Source organism: Alligator mississippiensis, chromosome 5 (assembly GCF_030867095.1).
Source record: "Alligator mississippiensis isolate rAllMis1 chromosome 5, rAllMis1, whole genome shotgun sequence".
Classification (NCBI taxonomy): Eukaryota; Metazoa; Chordata; order Crocodylia; family Alligatoridae; genus Alligator; species Alligator mississippiensis.
Window position 1 is genome coordinate 69,236,134 of NC_081828.1, and position 20,760 is coordinate 69,256,893.

Below are 20,760 nucleotides of genomic sequence, written 5' to 3' on the forward strand. Positions count from 1 at the left end.
CAAAACATTCTTCCTTGCCCCTATGCCCCCAAGACCTCATTGTGTAGTACCATAGAATCAAAGAACTGGAAGAGACCTGCAAGATCATAAAGTCAGGTCTCCTGCCATGGACAGGAGGTTATTGGGCTCAAACGAGCTCAACGAGGTGCTTGTCCTCTTGAACACCTCCAAGGATGGCAACTGCACCACCTCTGCTGGGAGTGTTCCAGATTCTAGTTGCCCTTGTGGAAAGGTTTTCCTTATGTCCAGACTAATTTTTTCTTCAAAATGGGCTTGTGCCCATTGGTCCTCATCCTGCCAAGGCGTGCCTTCCTGAAGAGCTGCTTCCCTAGATCTTGGTGTTCACCCCTGACATATCTATAGATTCATAGATGTTGGGGTCGGAAGGGACCTCAATGGGTCATTGAGTCCAACCCCCTGCCCTGGGCAGGAAAGAGCGCTGGGGTCAGACAACCCCAGTTAGGTGCTTGTCCAGTCTCCTCTTGAAGACCCCCAGGGTAGGTGAGAGCATCACCTCCCTTGGAAGCCCATTCCAGATTCTGGCAACCCTTACTGTGAAGAAGTTCTTTCTAATGTCCAAACTAAATCTGCTCTCCATCAATTTATGGCCATTGTTCCTAGTTACTCCAGGGCGTGCCCTAGTAAATAGAGCATCTCCTATTCCCTGCTGCCCTCCCCTGATTAATTTAAAGGGAGCCTCAAGATTACCTCTCAGCCTTCTCTTGAGAAGGCTGAAGAGATCTAGGTCCCTCAGTCTCTCCTTGTAGGGCCTTGTCTGCAGGCCTCTGAAGATATGAGTGGCCCTCCTCTGAACCATGATTTTCCACATCCCTCTTGACGTGCGGTGCCCAAAACTGGACACAGTACTCCAACTGTGGCCTGGACCAGTGTCGCATAGAGGGGAATCATCACCTTCCTGGACCTGATCATCATGCATCTGCTAATGCATAATAAAGTGTGGTTAGCCTTGTTGATCACTTCATCACATTGACTACTCATGTTCATCTTGGAGTCAACTATGACTCCAAGATCCCTTTCTGCTGCTAAGACAGTCATCCCCCAGCCTGTAAGTGTGTTGGTGGGTCTTTTTGCTCAGGTGCAGCACTTTGCACTTGTCTTTGTTGAACTGCATCCTATTTCATTCTGCCCACTTTTCCAACCTGTCCAGATCCGCCTGGATTCGTTCCCTACCCTCTGATGTGTTCACTTTGCCCCCTAATTTGGTATCATCTGCAAACTTGGACAGGGTGCTCTCCATGCCCTCATCCAAGTCACTGATAAAGACATTGAATAGCACTGGTCCAAGGACTGAGCTTTGTGGGACTCTACTGCCCACATCTTTCCAGGTCAATATCGACTTGTCCACCACCACTCTTTGTTTGCGACCCCTAAGCCAATTTGCTACCCACCTGACCATGTAATCATTTACATCACAGTCTGTTAGTTTATTTATGAGAAGAGAATGAGATACCGTACCGAAGGCCTTCTTAAAGTCTAGGTAGATGACATCTACCTTGACTCCTGCATCTAAGCATTTTGTGACCTGGTCATAAAAAGAAACAAGGTTAATCAGGCAGGATCTACTTGCAATGCATCTGTGCTGATTTCCTTTCAGCATTATTTCCCCTGCTGGGCTTCCACAAATGTGATCCTTAATGACTTTTTCCAGAGTTTTCCCAAGGATAGAGGTGAGACTAACTGGCCTATAGTTTCCCGGTTCCTTTCTCCTCCCCTTCTTGAAAATAGGGACCGTATTGGCCCTTGCCCAGTCCTCTGGGACCTGACTGGAGCACCATGAGTGCTTGAACAGCCATGCCAGCGGCTCTGCTATGACACTGGCCAATTCCTTCAGCGCCCTTGGATGAAGTTCATCCAGACCCGCTGATTTGAACACATCCAGCCCCTCCAAGTGCCCCTTCACTAAGTCTGCGCTAACAGTTTGTGGGCTGGTGCCCCTCCTGTGTCTGTCTATGATCCAGTTGGGAGATTTGTCTTGCTCTGTGTCTAGGAATACAGATGCAAATAACTCATTGAAGAGCTCAGCTTTGTGTGTGTGTGTTGTGCCCCCCCCCCATCACCATCTGTCCTAGTTTGTCCTGTAGGGGTCCTATGCTACCTTGCACCTTCCTTTTGGTCCCTATATATCTGAAGAAGGACTTTTTGTTGTCCTTAATTTTTGTCGCCAGCCTAAGTTTTAATCCTGCTTTTGGCCTTCCTGATTCCCTGCAAGTGCAAGCCAGGGAGGTATATTCCTCCTTGGTATCTTATCTCCTGTTTCCATAGCCTGTATACCTCTTTCTTTGCTGTTAGGCTTTCTTAGACTTCCCTGTTCAGCCAAGAGGGCTTCTTGGTCCCTTTGCCCACTTTTATGCGCAGTGGGATTTTCTCCTTCTACACCTGTAGGATTGCTCCCTTGAGGAATGACCACCTTTCCTGGACCCCCATTTTGCTAATGCTCTTGAGTTATAATGCCTTACTAACTAATCTCCTGAGCACACTGAAGTTAGCCGTTCTGAAGTCTAGCACTTCAGTCCTGCTGGTTAGTTTACCCACCCTTTGGTGGATAGTGAATTCAATCAATCGATGGTCACTATCCCCCTAGGTTACCTTGTACCTGCAGATTCCGCACCAGGTCATCCCCTGTAGCTAACACCAAGTCCAGCAAGGTGGATTGTATACCTCCTGCATTAGGTGGAGGTCCTGTTTGGAGGTTAAGAACTTACGTGAGTGGTTAGATTTGGCTGACTGCTCCTTTCAGCAGATGTCAGGGTAGTTTAGGTCACCCTTGACAACCATATATCTCGACTGTGTGGCCTCTGAGAGCTGTCTGGGGAATTCCAGGTTTAGCTCATTCTCCTGGTGTGGCCATCTATAGATCCCCACTACCAAGTCCCTTTCCCCCTCGCCCCCTTATATCCTGACCCACAGTACCTTGCTTTGGCCCTCCTCTGATCCCATCTTGATTATAGAGGATGTATATTTTTCCTTAACATAGAGAGCAACATCCCGCCACCCCACCTTTTTCCCCATTCTGTCCTGTCTGTACAACCTGTAACCCTCAATGCTTACTGCCCAATTGTGAGTAGGGTTCCACTGGGTTTTGTTTAGTCCAACCATGTCGAAGTTGTTGCTTGCAAGCAGGAGTGCCAGTTCCTCCTGCTTCTTCCCCATGCTCCTAGCATTAGTGTAGAGACATTTAGGCCCCCCAGTGGGTGCCCTTGGTACCCCGCTGTCCTGATGTCTATTGGGTCCCTACCTGGGCTTATCCAGTACATTGCTCATGGCTCTCTGATCCTCCTTATCCTCTGCTTCCCTGTCCCCCAACAAACCTAGTTTAAAGCCCATTGGAGGAGATCAGTCAACCTGTAAGAGAACAGACTCTCACCTTTTAGAAGCCAGATGAAGACCATCTCATCCCAGGATACCTCTCTCATGGAAGTGTGGCTATCAAGTCACCTCTCAGTCTTCTCTTGCTCAGACTGAACAGATCCAGTTCCTGGAGTCTCTCCTCATAGGGCCCATCTTCCAGGCCCCTAATCATATGGGTGGCCTTTCTTTGTACCCTCTTGAGCTTATCCACATCCTTCTTGAAGTTCAGTGCCCAGAACTAAACACAATACTCCAGCTGTGGCCTCACCAATGCCTATTGGCAATACATCGGCTGATACATGCTGGAGTTCTATTTGCCTTGCTGGCAACTTCATTGCACTCTTGGCTCATGTTCATTTTCTGGTCGATTACTCCACAGCTTATGCTTTGATCTGAACACTGAGGCCAGGAGAACACCAAGAGCCCCCACCACCTTGGCTCCTGGCACTCGCACACCCAGCCAGGGACCCCACAATCTGAGGACTGGGTATAACCCCATGGATCTGGACCCTGATACTCGCATACTAAGCCAAGGACCCTGACACCCCCCTGAATCGGACACAGCCACATGGACCCCTCATTTCAAAGGCCAGACCCAAGCACTCCAGTGACCTGGAACTCATCATGGACCAGGAGTGAACAGGAGCTGGTGAGGGTGGTTGGCCTCTGGCAGGTGTGGAGGTGGTGGGGCAGAGCCTTAGGACTGGGCCACACAGCACCTGCATCCACTCCAGTTCCTGATTCTGGTGATAGCTCTGGCACTGATCAACCAGAGCCCTCTGCCTGGGTAGATACAGCTCTACCTCATGCTGCACGGCTGGGAGAACAACCCAGGCACCGAGGGAAAGGCAAGGCCCCCAGGGAGGCTGGGCGATGGCTGTGGGTAGGCAGCATTTATGGATGATGATGACCCAATGGCCCGAAGTCCTCTATGCAAACCTTTTTTAGAAGATGCCTACTGGGCCCAACTCTTTCTCCACTTTTGTGGAGCAAGTGACCTCTACAGGCCATCCCCTCAGAACCAGGCTGTTGTGGTAGAAGACCCGAAAGTGGAATAGACGGGGTGGGAGGCAGTGCAACACCCCAGCCCTAACTGCTTAAAGCACAGATCCCAGGTTGCTAATTTTTTTTTTTCATTCAGCACTTGGTAGATCACCCCCCCTTCCCCCCCCCGAAAAAAAACCCAAACAAACAAACAAAACACTTCTCTGCCTCCTGTTCTTGTGTGCAGACCAGAGGCACCCAGCTCCCAACCTTGGGCATTTCACAGCCCATCAGTCAGCATGTGAAAGGATAAATCTGTCATAGTCACACTGCCCTATTTATCTTTTAGGGTCATCCTCAGTTATTGAAAGTAACTGACCACTTCTCCCACTCTATCCTGAGCATTGGCACAAAGCCAGCGCCCCCCCTGCCCCCAAACACCTAGATGTTCCATCCCCCCACCTCAGCAAGGGTCATGGGTGCCCCACCCTTCCTTCCCCCTCCACTGTCCCAAGCTCCAATGTGACCCACTGCTTTGGAGTCACTGTGGGGATCCTAAAATTCAGACCCAGAACCAGCAGCCATAGTGGTGCGTAAAGGCAAATGGGACCATGCATCCCTTTCCCCCATCCCCTTTTTTGATTTGTGGAAAAAGACTAAAAATGTTTCTTTAAGTCTGTGGGTAAAGATACTGAATAGAATCTGTAAAGAATAGACAACCTCTACTTGGATCTTCAGCAGTTAAGTGCATTTTCTGAGAAATATCTTTTAAGATTATATACACGGAGGAACTGCAACTTTTTTTGTTTTTAAATTTTAGCTTTCATTCCATTGCAGACGTGGTGTAGAGAAATCTCTTCCCCACAGGCAGCTATCAAGTGCTGCCTATGCTTTTTGTGGCTAATTAGCTGCTGCTATTCAGTGCTTGCTGGAAACTTTTTTGTGTGTGTTTCCTTGTCAGTGCACATCAGGTTATGCCATGTTGAATGAGCATCAAAGAAATACTCCTTTTTGTGGCAAGTGACGAACGCTGCAGGTAGAAAACAACATGCTTTTCCTGTACAGTTGGGTAGTGTAAACCATGTTGATTACTCTTTTAGTCAGTATTATTCAATTATTTGATGCTGTATTGGCCCTCACTTAGCGATGTCACGAAAGACATCTGCTTTCCTAAGTCAAGGAGAAGCAGTGCAAACTGTTTTTTTCCCATTTGAATAAATGCTTTTAAAATCAAGTTTCCTGCAGAGTGAGCATGTCAGGCAAATTCCAGTTTTCATAGGTGTAAGGGCTTCCCACAGAGTCCTAGATATATTCCCACCACCCCACCAGTTAGGTTGATGTGTCTGCATATTGGTTGTAGTGCTTAACTGTTGGTTGTAGTTCTTGAAATGCTTAGAGAATCTTAGAGAGAGAGACTTTAGAAAAGAGATGCAGTAACTGTTAAAATCAGTAGATTACAGGACTGAAAAATTCAACAAAATTAACCTGTATTAAAAAATTTTTCCCCACTATTTTAGTGTTGAAATTGTTGAATAAATACAGTAATAGACCTTTTATGAGACTCTTCCATACATACGGTTTCTATTAACACTATAATGAGAGTCGTCTTTTCATCCTGGTGAGCTTTAAAAATTGAGATGCGATATGGCAAGTGTCTTTGGAACTGGAATGACTGTATAAAACTGTTGCTAGGCTGCTTTGTGTCAGCACACTGTGAATGCAGTTGAATGAAATGCTTTAATTAAACTTTTGCAAACCTCATGTATCTGAGATTATGTCAAAGGAGCTGTTAAGTTATTGGAATGTGATATCACTGTGGTTAATTCATTGATAATTTTTCATCTGTTTGATTTGATGGAAAACAAATGGCCTTTTATCCCATCTGTTTCAAATTGTAGTCCACATGAAGACTAATCTGTAAGATTGAGGGTTGTTTGTGCCCATTAGGTGTACAGTAAAGCATGGGAAACATGAAGTCACACTGCAGCAGAAGGTTTGCTCAAGGTCATCTGTAGTTCATTGCTTCTTTTGTGACCACCCACCTCAGCAGGGGTTGGAGGGGGAGGGTTGCAGAGCCATGATTCTACCTTCTCTTGTCATGCTGAGCATTCCCATGAGACTGGAACAGGACAGCAATTCTGCTTGAACGTTACATGTGCATCATGATGATCAAGGTGCCCTTCACCTTTCTCCACAGCATTCCTGTATAGAAGTCAGGCAGAATCTGGCCGTTAACATTTTACAATTAGGTCATTGTTAATTGGAATAAAAGGCAATAGGGTGGGAGGGCAGATGGGTGAGCTGGGGCAGACAGCATATCTGACTCCGAATCAGGGTTGGACCTGCTGCAACAACCTCTTCCATGCCCCCCATTCCCCCACCCCCCTTGTACTAGAATCTAATATGAGGGACTTTTTTGTTGGTTTTGAGTAAATATAGTATATTGGAGAGAGAACAAAGGTATTACAGGATCAGAGCAATATATAGCATATTATTGGTTTCAGGTCATCTTTCTCCATGTTTAAGAAGCAACTAGATCTGTCCCCAGGCAGAATTTTGGGCATTCCCAGATACTATGTTTATGGCCCGATTAAAGTGTTAACTGCACCATAAACTACAGCATGGCATGCATTCAGCTAGTTTCTGGCTCTTTTGTTGCCTGATTATTGGTAGGGGCCAGAATAATCTCAGGTCTAGAATCAGACCTGGTATGGTCTGGGACTGGTGCCAACAATCACCTGCAATTCTGCAGCAGTGCAGTTAGGATCTGAGGAATTTTATGCTGTACCCCAAACATTTCATGTCCTGTCATGCAAGACTGATGTAGCAAAACATATGATTTGGGGGATGGGGCATAAACTTCAGAGCCCAATCATGCCATTATTTTAACATCTGCCAGAGGCCTTAAATATATCATAGAAATCATAGAAAATTAGGGTTCATAGATTCACAGATTCATAGATGTTAGGGTCGGAAGGGACCTCAATAGATCATTGAGTCCGACCCCCTGCATAAGCAGGAAAGAGTGCTGGGTCTAGATGACCCCAGCTAGATACTCATCTAACCTCCTCTTGAAGACCCCCAGGGTAGGGGAGAGCACCACCTCCCTTGGGAGCCCGTTCCAGACCTTGGCCACTCGAACTGTGAAGAAGTTTTTCCTAATGTCCAATCTAAATCTGCTCTCTGCTAGCTTGTGGCCATTGTTTCTTGTAACCCCCGGGGGTGCCTTGGTGAATAAATACTCACCAATTCCCTTCTGCGCCCCCGTGATGAACTTAAAGGCAGCCACAAGGTCACCTCTCAACCTTCTCTTGCGGAGGCTGAAAAGGTCCAGTTTCTCTAGTCTCTCCTCGTAGGGCTTGGTCTGCAGGCCCTTGACCATATGAGTTGCCCTTCTCTGGACCCTCTCCAGGTTATCCGCATCCTTCTTGAAGTGTGGTGCCCAGAATTGCACGAAGTACTCCAACTGCGGTCTGACCAGCGCCCGATAGAGGGGAAGTATCACCTCCTTGGACCTATTCGTCATGCATCTGCTGATGCACGATAAAGTGCCATTGGCTTTTCTGATGGCTTCGTCACACTGCCGGCTCATGTTCATCTTGGAGTCCACTAGGACTCCAAGATCCCTTTCCACCTCTGTGCCACCCAGCAGGTCATTCCCTAGGCTGTAGGTGTGCTGGACATTTTTCCTCCCTAGGTGCAGCACTTTGCATTTCTCCTTGTTGAACTGCATCCTGTTGTTTTCTGCCCACTTGTCCAACCTATCCAGGTCTGCCTGCAGCTGTTCCCTGCCCTCCGGCGTGTCCACTTCTCCCCATAGCTTTGTGTCATCTGCAAACTTGGACAGAGTACATTTGACTCCCTCGTCCAAGTCACTGATGAAGACATTAAAGAGTATCGGTCCAAGGACCGAGCCCTGCGGGACCCCACTGCCCACACCCTTCCAGGTCGAGACTGACCCATCCACCACGACTCTCTGGGTGCGGTCCTCTAGCCAATTCGCCACCCACCGGACTGTGTAGTCATCCATGTCACAGCCTCTTAACTTGTTCACCAGTATGGGGTGGGATACCGTATCGAAGGCCTTCCTGAAGTCTAAGTATACGACATCCACCCTTCCTCCTGTGTCCATGCGTTTCGTAACCTGGTCATAGAAAGAGACTAGATTGGTCAGGCATGATCTGCCCACCACAAACCCGTGCTGGTTTCCCCTCAGCATAATTTGCCCTGCTGGGCTCTCACAAATGTGAGCCTTGATAATTTTTTCAAAGACTTTGCCAAGGATGGAGGTGAGACTGACTGGCCTATAGTTGCCTGGGTCCTCCTTCCTCCCCTTTTTGAAAATGGGGACCACGTTAGTCCTTTTCCAGTCCTCCGGGACTTGGCCCGTGCGCCACGAGCGTTCGAAGGGGAAGGGACCTCAGGCAGTTATCTAGTCCACCCCACCTGCTCAAAGCAGGACCAGCCCCAACTAGATCATCCCAGCCAAAGCTTTGTCTAGCCAGGTCTTGAAAACCTCCAAGGATGGAGATTCCGCTGCCTTTCTGGGTAACCTGTTCCAGTGTTGTTTTATTACCCTCCTAGTGAGAATTTTTTTTTCCTAATGTCTAACCTAAACTTCCCTTGCTTCAACTTGAGACCATTGCTTCTTGTTTTGTCATCTGCCACCACTGAGAACAGTCTAGTTCTATCCTCTTTTGCCACCCCCCCCCTCCGCTGGTAGTTGAAGGCTGCTATTAAACCCCCTCTCAGTCTTCTCTAGACTGAATAAGCCCAGTTCCCTCAGCCTGTCCTCATAAATCATGTGCCCCCGCTCCCAAACCATTTTTGTTGCTCTCTGCTGGACTCTCCAATGTGTCCACATCCTTCTGTAGTGGGGGTCCAAAACTGAACACAGTATTCCAGATGTGGCCTCACCAATGCTGAATAGAAGGGAATAATCACTTCCCTTTATGTACTGGCAACACACATTACAATGAAGCCCAGTATGCCATTAGTCTTCTTAGCAACAAGGGCACACTGCTGGCTCATACTCAGTTTATTGTTCACTGTAATCCCCAGATCCTTTTCTGCAGAGCTGCTGCCCAGCCAGTCAGCTCCCAGCCTGTACTGGTGCATGGGACTGTTCTGTATTAAGTGCAGGACTTTACATTTGTCCTTATTGAACTTCATGAGTTTCCTTTTGGCCCAGTCACTCTGAATCCTAGCCCTACTGTCCAGCATATCTAGTACACTCCCTCCCCCCCCCCCCCCCCCCAGCTTGGTGTCATCTGCAAACTCTGAGGGTGAACTTTATGCCATCTTCCAGGTTGTTGAAGAAGACATTGAACAAAACCAGCCCCAGAACCAATCCCTGGGGTACTTGATACCAGCTACCAACTAGACATTGAGCCATTGATTACTACCCTCCGAGCCCAGTGCCCCAGCCAGTTTTCTATCTACCTTACAGTCCATTTGTCCAGCCCGTACTCCCTTAGCTTGTCTGTGAGAATGTTGTGGAAGATCATATCGAAAGCCTTGCTAAAATCAAAGTACACCACATCCCCCAGTCTCCCTACATCCACGGAGCTAGTCACCTCATCATAGAAGGCAACCAGGTTGGTCAGGCATGACTTGTTCCTGGTGAATCCCAGCTGACTGTTCCTAATTACCTTCTTCTCCTCCAAGTGCTTAGCAGTGGATTCTTGGCGGAGAAAAAGGTGATTAGGAACAGTCAGCATGGATTCACTGGGGCAAGTCATGCCTGATCAACCTGATTGCCTTCTATCTTTTTTGGACCTGTATTTACCTTCTCACTTTTCCTATCCTCTTTCCATTCTTATTGGGTTAGATCCTGAATTTTAAGACTTTTATTGTGTTTATTTAAATAATGTTTTGACCCTTTTTGGTGTTTTGGGCAAAGGATAAACATTATAAGAGCCAAATATTTGAAACTTCAGGAGGCCTTTTTTGGATAAACATTCATTATCTGATACAGGTGATCCCAAAATTCTCACTTCTGTCTTCTAATACTTATTACATCTTGTCCCTCAAGAAGTATGTAACAGACTTATGCTCTCATCTTCTGGCACTGCCTCTTCTCTCTTCAGGAAGATCAGAAGCTTAAAAATATAATTTTCCATGTATAGAACTAATTATTGGAGGATTATATTTAATTCACCCCCTGTACTGCTCCAGGGGGCTAGGCAGTGTGTGGGTGGTGGTGGTGGTTGGGGGGGGGGGGAGGGCTCAAGCAGCTTACCCCCTGTTTATTCCTGCCCTCCCTGCCTGCCCCCTAGCTTGATTTTCCAGCCCCCTTCCCTCTCTGCCTCTGCTCCCCCTCCTGCCCCCTTTCACTCCCTCCCTAGTCTCTGCCTCCCCCTGTTAAATGTGGAGAAAGAGATCTTATTTTAGGATTGTGGAAATATGGTACATTTTTTTTTAAAGTATTTTTCAGATTACATTGAAGTTGCTACTATGGTTAGTTTAAACAGTTCAGAGAACAATCTTTCCATCTGTTAGAAAGAACAATTCAATAGTATCAATATTAAACCTGAAATTTTACTTGCTAAGCGTGCCTTCGTCTAAATGGGTGTTTTAATGATACTGTCAAGGAGGCCTGTTATTTTAAAGGAATTGCTTTGCTTTCTGTAACTGATGATGTGATCCCTTTTCAAGTAGAGGCAGGCTTGACAAATGGTGACATGCTTAATTCTTGGTTTCATGTTTGTGCACGAGAGTTAATAGAAATGCTGTGTTGTTACAATGCTATAGAATATTAGATTATTATAATTATGTCAAACTTGGTACCCAATAATTACCCTTTACTAGAATACTTACATTAATTATTGTGTATTTAAAAAAAAAAAAAAAGAATAATCCTGTTAAGAACATTATAAAGAATTTTGCTTATAATTTCCACTACTAATGGTACTTCAAAACTGGATGCAGTCAAATGAGTATGATTATTTAATACCATTTTATTTGTATTTTCTATGTAATTCTGTGCAATTCAGTCCTTATAATCCCGAAAACATCACAAGAGTGTTACCCAGGGTGCTAATATCACAGCGTTCCCTTTAAAATTTGTCTTTACTGGCTGTTCTATTTTCTGCAGAAGGTCTTTTACTTTTAAATGTTGGAGATGAATTAGGAATATCTTTTTGATGAGGTGTCTCTTAGAATGGAAGCATGGCCCTTAATGCATGTTTAATCCCATTTTTGGAGATGGTACAAAACTTACTGATTCAAATACAACTATTTTAGACTTAGCATTTGCAACCTAAATCCATGTTATAGTAAGCAATAAGGGACCCTTTGGGAATCGGAGCTGGGGGCAAAAAAGGCACCAGTCGCAGGGCTCAAGTGCCTATATACTAATGCTAGGAGCATGGGGAACAAGCAGGACGAACTAGCGCTCCTGCTTGCACTAAACACCTATGACTTAGTGGGGCTAACAGAGACCTGGTGGGATTCATCCCATGACTGGGCGGTGCATATTGAGGTTTATAGGCTGTACAGAAAGGACAGGGTGGGGAAGAAAGGGGGAGGAGTTGCGCTCTATGTCAATGAGCAATATACATCAACCCTTATCAAGACAGAATCGAAGGATGAGGAAGTAGAAGGATTGTGGGTTAGGTTACATGGGGGGCAAGGAGAAAGGGATTTGGTGGTAGGGGTCTGCTACAGACCCCCACACCAAGGGGAAGAACTAGACTCGGGGCTCCTGAGGCAGCTCTCAGAGACCATAAAAACTAAGGAGGTGGTAGTCATGGGGGACCTAAACTACCCAGACGCCTGCTGGGAGACACAGACAGCAAAGTCCCACCGTTCACGCACATTCCTATCCTGAGTACAGGACCTCCACCTGACGCAGGAGGTACACATCCCACTAGGGGGAATGCCTTACTGGACCTGGTATTGGCAACGGGGGATGATATGGTAGGGGACCTACAGATTGGTAGTCACCTGGGGGACAGTGATCACCAAATAATAGAATTCACCATAAGATGGCGAGTGGGTAAGGTAACTAGTAGGGTGAAAGTGCTAGACTTTAGGAAAGCTGATTTCAGTGAACTCAGGTGATTAGTCAAGGATGCACTGCAGAGTAGGAATTTTGAAGAGATGGGAGCCCAGGAAGGGTGGCTGTGCCTTAAGGAAATGATCCTTCGGGCACAGAGGGAGATGATCCCGATGCGAGGAAAAAGAGGGAAAGGGGCCAGGAGGCTTCCTTGGCTGACCAGAGAAACCCCAGGGCAGCCTGCAGACTAAAAGGGGAGCATATAAAAAGTGGAAAAGGGGAGCGATTACCAAAGAGGAGTATACCTCCTCTGCTCGCACTTGTAGGGAGGCAGTTAGACAGGCCAAAGCTACCATGGAGCTGAGGATGGCATCCCAAGTAAAGGACAACAATAAATTGTTTTTTAGATATATAGGAAGTAAAAGGAAGGCCCAGGGTGGAATAGGACCCCTACTAAATGGGCAAAAGCAATTGGTGACAGACAGGGGGGACAAGGCTGAACTCCTCAATGAGTTCTTTGCCTCAGTGTTCCAAAGTGAGGGGCAGGACAAGGCTCTCACTGGGATTGTAGAGAGGCAGCAGCAAGGCACCAGACTGCCATGCGTAGACTCTGAGATGGTGCAGAGTCACTTGGAGGAACTGGATGCCTTTAAGTCGGCAGACCCGGATGAGCTCCATCCGGGGGTACTGAAGGCACTGGCTGATGTCATTGCACAGCCACTGGTGGTAATATTTGAATGCTCGTGGTGCACGGGCCAAGTCCTGGAGGACTGGAAAAGGGCCAACGTGGTCCCCATTTTCAAGAAGGGGAGGAAGGAGGACCTGGGCAACTATAGGCCAGTCAGTCTCACCTCCATCCTAGGCAAAGTCTTTGAAAAAATTATAAAGGCTCACATTTGCGAGAGCCCGGCAAGACAAATTATGCTGAGGGGAAACCAGCACAAGTTCGTAGCAGGTAGATCATGCCTGACTAATCTAGTCTCTTTTTATGACCAGGTTACAAAACGTCTGGACGCAGGAGTAGGGGTTGATGTCGTATACTTAGACTTCAGGAAGGCCTTCGATACGGTATCCCACCCCATACTGGTGAACAAGTTAAGAGGCTGTGACTTGGATGACTACACGGTCCGGTGGGTGGCAAATTGCCTAGAGGGTCGCACCCAGAGAGTCAAAGTGGATGGGTCGGTATCAACCTGGAAGGGTGTGGGCAGTGGGGTCCTGCAGGGCTCGGTCCTTGGACCGATACTCTTCAATATCTTCATCAGCGACTTGGATGAGGAAGTGAAATGTACTCTGTCCAAGTTTGCGGATGACACAAAACTGTGGGGAGAAGTGGACATGCCGGAGGGCAGGGAACAACTACAAGCAGACCTGGACAGGATGGACATATGGGCAGAAAACAACAGAATGCAATTCAACAAGGAGAAATGCAAAGTGTTGCACCTAGGGAGGAAAAATGTCCAGCACACCTACTGCCTAGGGAATGACCTGCTTGGTGGAATGGAAGCGGAAAGGGATCTTGGAGTCCTAGTGGACTCCAAGATGAACATGAGTCGGCAGTGTGACGAAGACATCAGAAAAGCTAATGGCACTTTATCGTGCATCAGCAGATGCATGACGAACAGATCCAAGGAGGTGATACTTCCTCTCTATCAGACGCTGGTCAGACCACAGTTGGAATACTGCGTGCAGTTTTGGGCGCCACACTTCAAGAGGGATGTGGATAACCTGGAGAGGGTCCAGAGAAGGGCCACTCATATGGTTAAGGGCTTGCAGGCCAAGCCCTATGAGGAGAGACTGGGGCACCTGGACCTCTTCAGCCTCCGCAAGAGAAGGTTGAGAGGCGACCTTGTGGCTGCCTATAAGTTCATCACGGGGGCACAGAAGGGAATTGGTGAGGTTTTATTCACCAAGGCGCCCCCGGGGGTTACAAGAAATAATGGCCAGAAGCTAGCAGAGAGCAGATTTAGACTAGATATTAGGAAGAACTTCTTCACGGTTAGAGTGGCCAAGGTCTGGAACGGGCTGCCAAGGGAGGTGGTGCTCTCCCCTACCCTGAGGGTCTTCAAGAGGAGGTTGGATAGGCATCTGGCTGGGGTCATCTGAACCCAGCACTCTTTCCTGCCTGTGCAGGGGGTCGGACTCGATGATCTAATGAGGTCCCTTCCGACCCTAGCATCTATGAATCTATGTTTTTAGAAATACCCTCTTAAAATGGGAGTATAAACAAAGTGACAACCTTTATATATAGATTTGGTATGACATTAGCAATTGTCGTCTTCCTGTTGCACATAGCCTAAACAATGTTTTTGCTCAAAACCCACCTAGCATCAACATGCTGTTTACATTAGCTCTCTCCTTTCACCTGAGATTCTTCTTAGATGGCTACCTGACTTATGCTGTCACCTTCAGATGACATTATGAGGGAATATCCCTAGATCTGCAGAAAAGATTTTGTGGCAATAAATAGGGATAACATTGAAGTAGATGTGGTGGGGCTCAGTTAAAGCTTATTCTCTGATTTCACTAAAAGTTTTCAAACCGTTTGAGCAATTGGGATCAAATGTTAGGTTCATAACATCTCCCCTCTCTTCTTTCATCAGTTCATTTTAAAGCAATTTGTTTAATTGAGCTTCAGTCAGTGAGAGAGTCTGCTAGTGTAAAGAGGTTAATTAAAAATATATACTTTTCTCTGTTTTAAAAAATTAAATGATCCACCCAGCCAATCTTCAATGAGGCATAAGTCAGTGGGTATGACGACTTTGTCAGTACACCTTTAAAAACAGTGCATGCTTTATTGAATACATCTGGTGGCTGTAGCTTAAAAAGCTATGAGAATAAAGTATTAGATTTATTTATTGGTTACCTTTGTGTGAATCAGCTGAAGTCATAGACTTTACATTTCAATGCAACCCCAAACCACTTTCCTTCATATACTATAGTTACGTGATATGGGGGAGGAAGAATTAGTTAATCCTCTTCACGTAGCACGATAAAGCCGCTTTTATTCCATTTCATCTCCCTTTACACTGTGTGTTGCTTTGAAAAGCGTAAATTTCCTGAGGCAAATAATATACCGTGGTTTCTGTAAATTTTTTTTGACATAATTTTTTTTGTTTTGTGTTTTTTTTGCCTCCCTCAGAAGCATCGGTTGCTGGCTGCAGCCAAGTTTGGGGTTTTAGATTGAGTTTCTTCTGGGACTGAAACCTAGAGCTTCCTGGATATGGGAGGGGCAGGGTCTTGCTTCTTTGCTTAGGGTCAGATAACTTGCTATATTTAGGATCAGGAAGGAATTTTACCCTATGGTCAGATTGGTATGGGCTGTGGATAGGGATGATCCTTCCTCAGGCAGGGGGTTGGACTAGATGACCTTTGAGGGTCCCTTTCAGTCCTGCTTTTCTGTGATTCTAAGAGTCCACTACCACCCGATGATCTTAAAGTGGGTGTGCGTGTGTGCAAACATGCGCATGTGCACATCCCTGTGTGCAGGTATAGAACATGAAGACAAGACAGTTCAGTATGTATATGAAGACTAATGGAGTTTTGAAAGTGAGCTTTCTACTCTCAGGGATCAATGCACCTCCTCAGCAAATATAATTGAGAAGCAAAAAAATTCAGTAGGCAGAGCTGTGTTCAATGCAAATAAAGACTGATCCATACCTAAAGTCAGTATGGTTCTATGCAACTTATTTTCTACTTGATAAATTGTGAAATGGTTTTTAGTTATGCAAAAGCTACTGTAAAATCATAATTGCATAATCCCTCTAGGTATAATCATGGTCCATATTGACATTATGTAGTTGTGATATCTTTAATGTATTAATGCATTGCATAGATGTACAATAAATCTCTGCAACTAGACTTGCAACTGTTTTTAATAAAAATACTTAAATGTGCAAATTGACTTTTTTCTAAATTAGATAATGAGCTCTCTTGTGGTAATCTTTGTTTTAGTATTGGAAGTATTTGGTCCATTATTATAGGCTAGTGATCTATGTTTGTCTTTATTTTTAAAGGAAAGCCATTTATAAATTTGACATATGTTTTCAAAGAGAAAGGGTAATAAAATGAACTGAAGCAAATTAGGCTTAACCAAATTCCTTTGCTTAGACTTCAGCTATCACGGTTTAGTCTGAAAGATTTTTTTGTGGCTGAATTAAAAACCAGTTGAAAATCATAATTTAATGGCAATGCTAACTGTTTTTAATTATATAGATATGCTACTGTTAAAATAAGGATGAACAACAAAGTATACTACAGTGTTAACTGCAAACTTACAGTGTTTTTTTCCCTCCTCCTTTAGTTTCTCTGCTTGAAGAATATAAGGACCTTCCTTTCAGCATGCTGTGAGATATTTGGGATGAAGAAAAGCGAACTTTTTGAAGCATTTGATTTATTTGATGTGCGAGACTTTGGAAAGGTAAGCTTCCTTTAAGTTACTTTCTAGCTAGCATGTATGTCCTGATGTTTGAGGAGCAAAGGCACCCTTATAGACAGTTGTGACCAAATGAAGGGGCTTCAGTAGAAGAAGATGGGGACTAGAACACCAAGAATAGATGGTTAATGTATAGGACATAAGAGATGGAAAGTGAGAGTTGGGAGGTGGAAGAACAAAAATTTGATTCAGGAAAGGAACAGGGTAGAGAATGGGTGGTCATGGATAGAAAGGAGAGGGGGCAAATGGGAGATATGGAAAAATTAGTGTGGTTGAGTGGGTGGAAAGGGGAAACTAGAGGTTGCAGGTCTGTCTAGTTTGGAAATATGGGCATTTCTCACAACGAAGTGCCATGATCCAGCTTTCTAGCTTGGATCCCAGAAGCAGTATAGCTATGTTAGCATGCCAATGCAGCTATATAGCTTTGGGCATGGAGTCTAAATTGTTTAGCGCTAACTTGCACCCTGTAAGCAAACCATATTTGATGTCTTTCTTTTGTTTTAAATCATTTTAAGATTTAAATCCCTCAACTCCCATCTTGTTTTTAACAAGTGAGAAGTTTTCTAAGTACCATGTTTTTTACTGCTGTGAAACTGAGATGCAAATGTTGGTTGGTTATTGTTGACTATTTTAAATGATGAAGACCTGTATACTCTCCTCTGTAAACCTATGATTAGTTACTCTGTGTGCAAAAGCTGGCTTGTTCTAGGGTATTGTTCACAGCCTCCTACATACTTGTCTAACCTTTGTCATTTTTAGCATTTATTCAGCACATTTTTGGTTTCCCCTTTGTCTCACAGTGCAACATTCTCCTATATTGTTAGAAAAGAGCCTAAAATTATCTGAATTATCATGCTAGTAGTATTAAAAGTATTCCAAACTTGAAAAAAAATAAGTCTCAAATATAAGTTCATCTGTAACATCTGGAGAGACCCTATTTCCATTAACTACATATATGCTGCACTCTCTAGAATCAGTCCACATTTGCTTGTACTAAGGCCCCTTTACTCGGCCAAAACGATGAAAAAGGACTGTAGCATAAATGAAAAATAGGCTGCCTGATCTTGATGGCTAAAATATTTTAGTAGATATTGTTTATCATAATACCCAACTACTTTTGATTTCTTGTGCAGTTTTCAAATCCTATATGTATAAAGACTGACAAAACAAGGAATTCTGTCTCTTAGTTCTTTTGTGAATTTTTGCCATATTGAAATAATTAAGAAATGATGCTGTATAGGCCTGTGCAAGTCAGCAGCGATCCAATCTGGCTTTGGATCTGGGCCACTTCAAATGGCTGCGATCCGATCTGGAGCTCCGGATCAGGTTTCCGCCTTGACCCGGCCGAAGCTTCGGAGCTGCCTCGGAGATCCAGCCATAGGATATAATGGGGGAATCAATTAAATAGCTATAACTTTGTTTTTTGTCCAATTTGGATGAAACTTGCAGGGATGGTAGCCTCTGCTGAGAGCATGAAACCTGCCAAGCTTCAAGAAGATCAGTGCAGGGGCTTGGGGGGAACTGTACCCCAAATTCTTGAAAGCCAAACTCATGTCACGGCTGTGTGTTACACCACATGGGGGTCAAAACTGCAGGACTGGTAGCTCTTACTGCGGTCACAAAGCCTGCCACATTTCAAGGAGATAGGTGCAGGGGTTTGGGGGGAACTGCACCTCAAGCTGCAGACAAGCAAAACTCGTGCCATGGGTGACACTGCGTGTGTTAAGGCACAGCGGAGTGATGGCTGCAGGGGTGGTGGCCCCTGCTGTGACGCCTGCCAGCTGTCAAGGAGATCAGTGCAGGGGGGTTCTGGGACCCTGCACCCCTAGCTGCCGACAGGCAAAACTCTTGCCAAGACTGTCTCTGTCTTGGGGCAGTTGATTTTCTGTATTGATTCTTTCCTCTCCTTAGCCTGGTTTTGTAGGTGCTAATTGATGCTTGTTAAGTCGTTATGTGGTAGCTAGGTCCTGTGTATTGATCTGGTCCCTGAGTGACTCATGATTGATTCATTGGTAACTGGGAGCCAGTAGCTTAGCAGCCAGGCCTGCAGTAGGGTCTCCCCTCCCCGCCCCAAGATGGACGCAGTCAGTCTCACAGCATCTATGGCACAAGTTTTGCTTGTCCGCAGCTTGAGGGGCAGTTCCCCCCAAACCCCTGCACCAATCTTCTTGAAACTTGGCAGGCTTTGTGGCCTCAGTAAGAGCTACCACCCCTGCAGTTTTGACCCCCCTGTGTTGTAACACATAGATGTGACAGGAGTTTTGCTTTCAAGAATTTGGGGTACAGTTGCCCCAAAATCCCAGCACTGATCTTCCTGAAACTTGGCAGGGTTCATCCGCTCTGCAGATTCTACTACCCAAGAACATTTCATCAAAATTGGACAAAAAACAACAAAGTTATAGGTATTATATTGTTTCCCCATTATATTTTATGGCCGGATCTTGGAGGTGGCGCCGAGGTGGCTCTGAACCGCTTAGGGAAGCCTAACGAGGCCAGTGCTTCGACCTGGATGTGCTACTTCAGACCCCGAAGCGTCCAAAGCTTCTCCAGATCCGAAGCTCTGTCCGAATCCTCGCATGGCCCTAATGCTGTATTCAGTTTTTTCTTTCCTCTTAGCACTTTGTCATTATTTACCATAATGATCAACACATGCTAGGAATACAGCTTAGAAACACAGCACATAAGAATGTGATTTTGTGTCGCTACTAAATTTGCCCATTTCAGTGTCAAGGTTCTGGCAGTGCCTGAAAAATCAGCAATTCCTTTTGTGTATGCATGTAAACATAGATCCCCTGATCTTGACCTGTTTCTTAGGGTTTGAGTCAGTTCTGCTTGTTACCCAAGCATTTTCCAAGAAAGGTAAGATTGCAGTGACAAATTTGAAAGACAGATGCAGGTGGGATTTTTAATGAAACCAACTCTGAACAACAACAGCTGTTTGTGCAGAGGCAATGCTGCTAAGTTGAATTATTAAGTTGGTGCAGCCATTGCAATGTCTATGTATGCTGGGCATCCTTTCAGCTGTAAAATCACTCTGCAGTTTATCTGTCTCCACTGCATGCTTGAATGAAAACTTGGCATACATGACAGGAAGTTGCTGTCTGCTCTCTCTGTTGGTGGATAAGGTTGACTGGTGTTCTAACTAAGCTCAGTAAATGCTTGGGGACATACTCAGTGTCCTGAAGCAGATGGTGAATTTGAGACCTTTATGAAAGTGAAGTGCTAGAAAAAAATCACATTTAGAGAAGTGTCATTGCTCTGAAATATGTTGAAGTTGGCTTAGTTGATCAGCTTAGTGACACCACATTCACACAACTATGTAAGGGATGGCATAGTAGTATGGGGTTTCAACTCCAAGTTAAAACTAACAAAACATGTTTATTGTTTTGAAAATTGTTTATGGTGGTTAGTTGCAAGAAGAAGGAAAGTCATCCATCTAGCTTGCTTTCTAAGAAGAACAATTTGAATACTTTTCCAATCCTGTTGTTTTTACTTTTACGGGCTCTTGGTGAATTCACTGGCCATTAAGCATGTCCTAAGGACTGCAAGATTAAACCTGCTGGATTTTCCTCTTACCCTTTTAACAAAGACATTCAGTTATGTTTAAGAACCATGCCATTAATTATTTTCTCTGCACGTGTACGTAGTATTAGTCGAAGCTGAAGTGAACTATGAGCAGGAAGAGAGAGGAGGATGGCAGGGATATTACTATACTGGATTAAAGAGGATCCTTTGTAATATGGATATTCTCTAGACTTCTGGGTAGAGGGATTAGCTATTGGAATTGGAAGAATTTCTGAGATACAAAATTGGACAGCTACTTTTAAGGGAGCAAATTTAGATGTGCTCTTTGTTTACACAATGCCACATGACGTAACATATTTAGATGGTTCAAATGACATACAGTCACAGAAGGGTTCCATTTTTCAGCCTGAATTTCCTTAATTACTGAATTTGTAAATTTACTGTAATA

At 45.1% G+C, this 20,760-nt stretch overlaps 1 protein-coding gene across 1 annotated transcript in view; it reads left to right on the forward strand.

Moving 5' to 3' along the window:
* The window catches only part of VAV3 (vav guanine nucleotide exchange factor 3), a 318,958-nt gene that overhangs the window by 50,136 nt on the left and 248,062 nt on the right, over nucleotides 1–20,760 (forward strand). Inside the window, exon 2 of the mRNA XM_019479355.2 lies at nucleotides 16,656–16,772. Coding sequence (XP_019334900.1) covers nucleotides 16,656–16,772 — 117 coding nt within the window. The remainder of the gene's footprint in view (nucleotides 1–16,655; nucleotides 16,773–20,760) is intronic.